Source organism: Phaethon lepturus, unplaced genomic scaffold, assembly GCF_000687285.1.
Source record: "Phaethon lepturus isolate BGI_N335 unplaced genomic scaffold, ASM68728v1 scaffold32791, whole genome shotgun sequence".
Classification (NCBI taxonomy): Eukaryota; Metazoa; Chordata; class Aves; order Phaethontiformes; family Phaethontidae; genus Phaethon; species Phaethon lepturus.
The window spans coordinates 2682-11514 of record NW_010519000.1 but is presented as its reverse complement, the minus strand read 5'-3'; the positions used below and the strand labels follow the sequence as shown (position 1 = coordinate 11514).

The window sequence follows — 8833 nt, the reverse complement described above, 5'->3', positions numbered from 1 at the left end:
TTTCCCTGGGACATTTCATAGCCTTGGCAACTGGTGCTGCTTGGCAGAACCACAGCATTTGCATCTTTGAAATGAAGATCTTTGGCTTCGTTCTCTTCTTGAAGATGATACTGTGTACCTCATGTCAGGCATTGGGGACAAGGAAGATGAGATACATGGTGTGTCAGGATCTGGAAAAGGAGCTGTTCCCTTTGCTGTGCAGCCAGGAGTATTGCTTAATACTGTCTGGTTCAGTAACTGAATGCAGCCGTTTAACATGTCCTCTGATAGTCAGCTTCCAGCTATAACATCTTCTGGGTCTTTGGGGTTTTATTTGTTGGGGTTTTTTTTTTTGGTTGTTTGGTTGTTTTTTCCCTTCTCTTTTTGATGTGAATACAGTGCTGATAGAAGAGCTTGGCTTGGTCAATTCCTGTTACAGCAAGGCACTAACCCTGTCACGGTTAGGCTTTTCTGTGCTGTCCGTTATCTCTTACCTGCTTAAGGCAGTGGAGGCAAATCTTTCTACTTTCTTTTTCCCAGGTGGTGAAAGCATGTAATGAAGGTGTCAGGAAGATGAGCCGAACAGAGCAGATGATCAGCATCCAGAAGAAATTAGAATTCAAGATCAAGGTATAAGCAGAGAGTGGTAACCCTTTGCAAACAGCAAGCCAACAGCATCCAGGTGTTGTGCGCACATACATGGCAGTAGTAACCTAGTTGCAGTCCTTTTAATGAGGGTTCACTGGTGGCCTGGTCCACGCTGTCCCTCTCCGAAGCCTTTGGAGGAGATGCTGCTGCTGTGGGCACTGCATCCATGCCTGTGGTCTCCGTGCACGCGTGCTGTAGAGGCCAGAGGCAGCACTGAGGCCAGCATGTTGTGTGTGTACACAGATGTGACACACTGGCATCAAACCGCTCCTGCGCCAGCACTCAGTTCTGGCTTTTCCCTCTCACCTCTCCTCAAAATACAGGTCAGCTTTCAGCTATTATTTTACATTGCAAATGATGTTAAAGGAAGATGAAAGCTACAAAGTAAAACACTTTAAAGCTGTAAAATAACAAAATGAAGACTGTCTCACCATTTTAATTCATCCCTGCGTTTATGCATTACATATAGTCTGCAATTACTTGCAGATGATCTATTTTGGCTCCGCTCCAGGAATCAATATTTAGGAGTGCCTGACCAGATCCCATTTAATATATGCCATGAAACTCCAGTGCTGAGTATAAAGTTGCCAATTATTTTCTCGAGTACTATGGAGATGTTTCTCAGCTCTGTCTGCTTCACAAACTTTAAGGAGCGTATTTAGCTCCTCCAGCCTTTCATAAAGTACCTGAACAACCGAAGCAAAAAAATTCAAGACCATTTGTTTGGAAAGCCATGCCGGGTGCCCAAGAATGTGATTTTTTCTGGAGCACTTTACCAGTGTGTCAGGACTAGACCACAGTTCACAGGACAGCACTAGACTGGGATAGCTACAGGGCTGCCTTCATCTCCTGTAAAGCTGAGGCCATAATGACAGGCAGGAGCTGGTTCATCCCTGGAGCGGGTCTGCCTTGGGCACTGGCACAGGCAGGGCTGCTCTGGTGAAAAAAGTGCAAGAGTGTGGGGAAAAAAAACCCACACTGCTACTGTGCACATGACGAACACAGGGAGGGAGTGAAGGTGGAAAGAGTAGCAGTTACACAGATATTTTCCAATATTTCAGTCATTTGACTGAATATTCTATATTCTATGAAATATTCTATATATTAGACATATTTTGAATATATTTTGACAAATATTCTAATATAAGATGTACTTTGTTCTGGGCTTCTTGTTTTTAATACAATGTGTGTTAAAACTCCAGCAGAAGTGCTGTTGTGGCTGCGTGGACAGTATCTCCTCCTGGCTGGGACAGACCCAACCAGTAAGAACCCGCTTAACCTGGGGGTTTTTTGTAGCCAAAGGGCCAAACACACCTTTTTGAAAGTCTGTCTCCCTGGCCAGAAAGGCTCCACCAAGGTGATGAGACATGGGATCACTCAGGGACAGACCAGGCTGTGCGGGGCGCAGCCTGGTGTTTAAATCCAGCACTTGGCACTCCAGCGTCGCCATCCTGGAGTGTTTGTTCATTCTCAGGCCCCTGCCATGTTCCTGTCTGAGCTCTGTGCCGGGCTGCAGTGTGGATGGCAGAGCACACTGCCCTCTCCATCCTCTGCAGTGCAAGTTGTGGTGATGGGAGCTCACCACCCTTCCCTTTACCTCTCTTCTTGCTTTTAGCACCTTGACCACATATGCGCGTGGGTTTTTGCTGCTGTCCTGATCTTTGCTGTCTTTTCCTCACTTCTAGTCTGTGCCCATCATCTCTCACTCCCGCTGGCTGCTGAAGCAGGGGGAACTGCAGCAAATGAATGGTCCAAAGACGTCACGAACGCTTCGCACCAAGAAACTCTTCAGAGAAATCTACTTGTTCCTTTTCAATGATCTGCTGGTAATTTGCCGGCAAATTCCTGGGTGAGTGCAAAATTTGGGTAGTCCTATTTGCCCCAGGTTTATCCAAGCTGTTACGCTGTGCCCCCATCCCATCCCCTAGGCACAGGGAGGGCATCCTGGCCTGACCTGTATGCCTCCGTCCAGCAGCCACCTTGCCTTTGAGCACAGTTGACTCTTCATGGGTGGCACATCTCTTTCCAGATGAAAATTTGTAGCAAACAGGACTTAAACAGATTCCAGGCCAAGTCTCCCAGCACGGTAAGCGAGCACATATCCACCAGTTTCTGCAGAGTGACAATGAGTTACATCAACTGGTGGGTGGACCCAAGAGGCCTGTCTTCCTGTCAAGAAGTGAATTTTGACTCATTGCTGCCTGAAGAATAGCTGAGATTTAGTCAGTTAAACTTCTAAGCAGGCTAGAAAATTTGAGCAGCAGGGGAGGGGGATAAATTTAGGCCTGGGGCTAGTGGTTATATTTGACATGGTGTAACCTGCCTCAGGAGGAGGAGAATGTCATGGTGCTTAGGACTAGGTCTTGTGCAATGAGACACTAGTGAAATACTGCAGCACAGATGGGTCCCAGAGAACAGCATGTTCTTTGTAGCATTAACTAGACTCACCGGTAGGGAGCATCTCGCCAGTCCAACGTTTCTAATAAATATGTCGCCGCAGCGTCTGTACGCCTGGAAATATTTTGCTTCTGCGGCAGCTTGTATCCAGAAAACACAGAGGCATTTTACAAATAGGAATGAATTAAGCCTCACAGTCCCCTTTGAGGGAGCACTGTCTGCGTTTTGTACATGGCGAGCTCGGACAGAGCAAGCAACTTGTTCTAGGCCATGCGGGATGCCTAAGGCAGAGCAAGGAGAGGGTTTCTTGCTTTGTGGTGGGTTTTCATAGCCACTCGCTCATCCCTTCTCACAGCAGGGTATCTTTTTTCCTCCTTCCACCATGCAGTGGTTCCTGGTCTGTGTTCTCAGTACAGTGCTGGGTGGCTGAAGCCAAAGTCTCCTGGGATAACTGCAGTTTTTCCTAATCTCCTCTCTAACCTCTCCCAGGGACAAGTACCAAGTGTTTGACTCTGCTCCCCGTGGGCTTCTTCGTGTGGAGGAGTTAGAAGATCAGGGGCAGAGTTTGGCCAATGTCTTCATCTTGAGGCTGCTGGAGAATGCAGATGACAGAGAGGCCAGCTACATGCTGAAGGCATCATCCCAGTGAGTACTACGGTCACCCCGCCAGTGCTCAGCAGTGCTCTCTGCCTGCACACATGCTAGGGCAGCACCCTGCCTGCATGGGGACCAGCTTTTTGGTCTTACTGGGGTCAGGCAGGCAGAGATCCCACTGCTGCAGCTGAGCTGGCCCTACAGACCTCGCTGCCCAGCATCGCTGCTCTCAGGCTGCCTTTGTCCTCTCCTACTGAAAGGTACTAGTGAACTAGGCAGGTTTCTCTCCTGTACGGTGTATTGGTAGCATCCAGGGTGGAGGATGGACAGGCACTTTGCATTCTGGGGCAGAGGGGTCAGAAATCACCCCGGCACAGGAGCCCAACTGATTCACAGCCTGCAGCATATTCAGAAAGTAAAAGCAAGTAGGATGTGCGCTGTGCACGCTCCAGCAACTCAGCTGGCTCACTCACAAAGATCAAGGCTGTGCCTGACCAGCCCTGTGAAGCGAAGTGGCTCCTGCATATAGGCCAAGGTGGGAGAACAGGCCCCTTCCTCAGTGCCTTCCAGAGCCGATGCCGATCCTGCACAGCCCTTCTGCTGCTCAGGGCCTCCCTGTCTCCCTGGATACAGGTTTTTTTGGCTCACTGATTTTTCACTTCAGGCTCCAACAAGCTCATACTGGGCAAATGATTCAGCTGTACTAACACAGACCTGATTGTTTTGGAGCTCAGGGTATTGCTTTCTCATTGACCCAAGCCTTACGAGGCCCCTGTTTTCTAGGCACAGCATCTGTGCTATTATAGGTGTGCGTGTACCACTAGCTAAACAGCTGCTAGAGGTGGTGCACACCCCCAGCTTGCTGTTACTTTGCTGTCAGTAGGCCAGCGTTCGACATCCATATCCCATAACGAACACCAGTCCCAGCTGGGACCGGCTGCACCCTGACCTCCCTGGCGCGGCGCGGCGCAGCGCAGCACCGGCATCAGGAAGACGAGCCCCCGGCACAGTGAGCAACTGCACCTTCTCCCCAGACATGTGACTGCAGCTTTGCTGTACTGAAAATAGAGATGTCAGTCACGTTATGCAGGGCAAACGCACATTTGACGTCTGTAAGACTCAGCTATGTGGAGAACGATAAACCAGGCCAGGGTTTGCCTCAGCTCAGGGGAGGCAGCTGCAGTTCTGTGCTTCTGCATCGTATCCCATCTTCTAGGTGGCCACAGTGAGCATGTGAGCCAGCACGCAGCTTGCCAACAGGTCTTGTGCACCGAAATATGATGTAACAACTGCTGAAGGCTGCTGTTCCAGAGCTCCAGGGGTGATCGGGGCAGTACCGGGCACAAACCGGAGAACTGAAGAATTAGAGGAGATAAGTGGGTGCCAAGCAGACTGGTGCATCTGTTCCACCGCTCCTGCAGGACTTCCCAGCTCTGAACCCATACAGCGACGATGACCTGCTCGGTGGCAGCTTGCAGCTAATGCCCTGGGTGGGCTCTGCCAGGAGCTGGCAGTACGTTTGGACACAGCTGGTCACAGGGGCAGGGCTGGAGCGCAGGCGGGCCCCTCACAGGCTGAGAGGAGCTGGGGGCTGCAGGCAGGATCCAAAGAGCCCTGCAAGGAGCTGTGTGCAAGGCCAGCCTGCAGATAGGGCCACAAGCACAGCAAGACCCTTGGTTTGATCTCCGTGTGCCAGCCCGTCAGTGCACAGGGCCCTCATGCTGCACGTCTTTCACGACGTGAAGGGCTGCACTCGACCTGCAGCTGTTTTCACTGGTTGGTCCTTGGCATCGTGCTTCAGCCCTGAAGCACAAGGTATTCTCAGATGAGCCTACCAGCACTTGTCCTTCACATCTCTCTCTTAGGAGTCTCTCCTCCCAGAAGACGCTCTGGTGGCTTTAGATGTGTGTCAAGTTCAGGCTTTAAAACTACCATCTGAGAAGGTAGAAAGTTCTGGCTCCCTCAGGGCCAGGAGCACAGCTGCTCCTCCAGGCAGGAGCTGGAGCCAGTGAAGATGAACTGCCCCGTTTCCAAGCCTCGAGGGAGCACCAGGCCTGGGGCTTCTCCACACCTGTGAAGTCTTCACCCTCCTGCTGCAGGCCCAGGTTTTGCATAACAGCGTGCTGGATCTGGCGACGTGTTAACATGGGTCTGTGTCATCCGCTGCCAAGCGAGCGGTACCCTTGGTATGCCGCAGCATTCGTCTGCAAGTGAATTAATCAGCTCTGCCCTTTTAAACGTTCCTGCACAGCAGCTGCGGGAATAAATGGTTCCTCTAACAGCTTTTCTCCAGGAAAAACTGCTCCTATTGACCCAGCTCAGCCAGGAGCTGCCTTTGCTGGTTAGAGCTCAGAGGATGCCAGGACCCCACCCTGCTGCTGGCTCTCTGAAGCTGTGCTGCTCCCCAAAGGGGGATCCTGCTGCCTGTGGGGACAGCCAGCCTGGGGACCCTGCAGCAAGCCAGGCCTGTGCAGCAGGGCCCAGGGCACCGTGACGCAGGTGACATCCCAACTGGTGTGTGCAAGAGGGGGCTTGGCATCACCAGTGAGTCCCAGACCCCCGGGGGGCAAGCAGGAAAGAGATGTGAAAGGAGGAATTAGGAGCTCAGGGCTGGCTGGGCAGGAGAGCTGGGGACCCCACAACTGTGTCATGCTCACAGCCTTGGTTTGTCTCCCCTATCCAGGAGCGAAATGAAGCGCTGGATGATTTCGCTGGCCCCAAATCGGAGAACCAAGTTTGTTTCATTTACATCCAGACTTGTTGGTAAGAGACACAGCATGGGAGCCAGGAGCTCTTTATCCCTACCACAGGGCACCTTCTTCTGCCCCAGACTCCAGGCCTGGGGCCTCTGCCAAACCCTCTCCCTGGGCTCCCCTTGCGTTTCCACCATCGGTAGCCACTTGTCTCTGGGCCTGGCCCTCACCTTCCTCCCCTCCAACCTGGGCTGGGCTGCACCAGCACTCTCCCCGCCACCCGAGCTGCTCATGGGGTGGCACTGCAGCCGTGATGCATACCCAGCTCCCTTCTCCCCAAACATGCTTCCCTGGTCCCTGTGGCTGGGGCAGCCCTTGGCCTCTGTGGGGTGTCGTACCAGGTCAGAGCTCGCGGTGTTATGCTCCCCCGAGCCACGCTGTCCTGCAGCAGGCTCTGTCCCAGTCCATCCCTCACTCTTGCCCTATTCCCTGGCAGACTGTCCGCAGATCCAGTGTGTCCACCCATACGTGGCCCAGCAGCCGGACGAGCTGTCCTTAGAACTGGCTGATGTCCTCAACATCCTGGACAAGACAGATGACGGTATGGGGGACGGGATGGGGCTGGGCCAGGAGTCCCTGTGGAAGGGTGGGCAACACTTCAGGCAGGTGGCTGCCAAACAGACAGGAGGGGTCCTCTGGCTAGGGAGAGACCCCGGCATTAGTATCACAGCCAAGCGCACTGCTGCCTCCTCCTAAAACTCAGCAAATCCAGGTTGCCCTGAGCTGTGGCAATGCTGGTACAGCCACCCTGGCACTGGCTGTGGGCCACCCCAGATGTAACCTAGAGCTGTTCTTACCGTGGTGATGCTTCACAGCCACCTCTTCCTGGTCTCTGGGGCACACTTGCAGCTGGTGAACTCGGTCACCCTGGGTCTCTGCTGCAGACTGCTCCTGTGGCATCAGAGAGCACTCGCTGGCAGCAGTGCCTGCTCTCTGCTGACATCCCTTGAGCCAGTTATCCAAACACAGTGCTGCTCAGGCGAGCAGGCCTCCTTGGCTAGATTTACAAACTGGGTCCGCTCCAGCATAGGCCTCTGAGCAGCTTCCAGAAAGCACTGCCAGCTCCGTAGGCTCTTCCCAGCACAACAGTCCCAGCACAGAAGCGAGCATTGGTCCTTCACCACTTATGCCTGTCTCTGTTTCTGCTCAGGCTGGATATTTGGGGAGCGTCTTCACGACCAGGAGAGGGGCTGGTTCCCCAGTTCTATGGGGGAGGAGATCCTGAACCCCAAAATCCGAGCCCAGAACTTGAAGGAGTGTTTCCGAGTGCACAAGTCGGATGACAGTCAGCGGAGGAAACTGGGCAGCAGAAACCGCCAGTGACTGCTGGCATCCCCGAGCGTCTGGAGTGCCTCTGGGAGAGAGGCAGAGGACAGAGGCTGCCAGCTGGGAGGACGTGGCAGTGGCGCCGTGGGCTGTGGCGCAGGACCTGGTGTGCCAGACCCTGAACAAACAGACTGTAGTTCCTGGGCTCCTCACCACGCTTCCCGCAGCACTGATCCTTCCCTAGATGTCAGTGTTTCAAACTGGCTAAAATAACCCCTTTCCAGGTGTTCTGTAAAGCCCCAAAGAGCATGAGCCAAACGGACACAGCCCGAAGGGCACCGGGTGCCAGCCAGCTGACCCCTGCTCCTGCACATGTGCTAGCTGGGGCTGGCTCAGGCTACTTGGGAAAGGCCCATGGCCACAAACCTACCTAAGCAATTAACAGTGCCCAGTTTGAGCACTTACAGCTCATTGCTACCTTTTGAGTTTGGGGCCCTCCTAAAGCTGTTTCAGTTCCTACCCCTCTAAGACGCATGCTGTCATGCAGCCTGTTGGCATCAGGCTGGGGCAAACCCCGGTCACTCCGCTTCCCTGGTCGTGCTGTGAAGCTGCTGGGCCCATTCCCACAGGCAGACCCTCAATCTGCTTCCAGTCAAAGGCTCCAAAATGCTCCGCTCCACCAGTGGCCCAGCCTCACCAGCCCTAACCCACATCTCTGCCCACTTGATGGCCTCAAAGCACATCTGGTCCCTGCCCCATGGCTCATCCCCTCTTCCACAGCCAGCATCCTTCCGCAGAGCCACTGCAGAAGCCTGGCACCGCAGCCTTTCCCAGCTGATCGGGCACTCGCAGTCTTCTCCACAACATGCCGCTGCCAAGGCACAGCGCAGGGCGGCTGCACCAGCACCTGCCGGCACACCCCGGTGTGCTGCAGGAGCGCCAGCAGACCAGGGCTGCCGCACAGCAGGCAAGTGACATTATCCCAGGAGCCGTTGTCCCGCGATCGCTGCCTGCATGCTTGTACCCCACACCACCCAGCTGTGCACAGACAACCTGTGCGCACAGTCTCCCTGTACAGGCTCACCTCTGTGAATATCCGCACATCCTCGGTCGCCAGCAGAGCCAGATCATCAGTCCTTCCAGCTGTAGCACTGAGCATCGCATGAAGCCCAGGACACAGCACTGAGACCACCCAG

The 8833-nt window shown here is 53.8% G+C and overlaps 1 protein-coding gene across 1 annotated transcript in view; it reads left to right on the top strand.

The window, feature by feature from the left end:
* The window catches only part of NGEF (neuronal guanine nucleotide exchange factor), a 20322-nt gene extending 12326 nt beyond the window's left edge, over nt 1-7996 (top strand). The window contains exons 6-11 of the mRNA XM_010296907.1: nt 520-609; nt 2313-2476; nt 3514-3669; nt 6302-6381; nt 6808-6912; nt 7522-7996. Of these exons, the coding sequence (XP_010295209.1) occupies nt 520-609; nt 2313-2476; nt 3514-3669; nt 6302-6381; nt 6808-6912; nt 7522-7694 (768 nt within the window). The 3' untranslated portion in view covers nt 7695-7996. The remainder of the gene's footprint in view (nt 1-519; nt 610-2312; nt 2477-3513; nt 3670-6301; nt 6382-6807; nt 6913-7521) is intronic.
* Nucleotides 7997-8833: the final 837 nt, after the last annotated feature.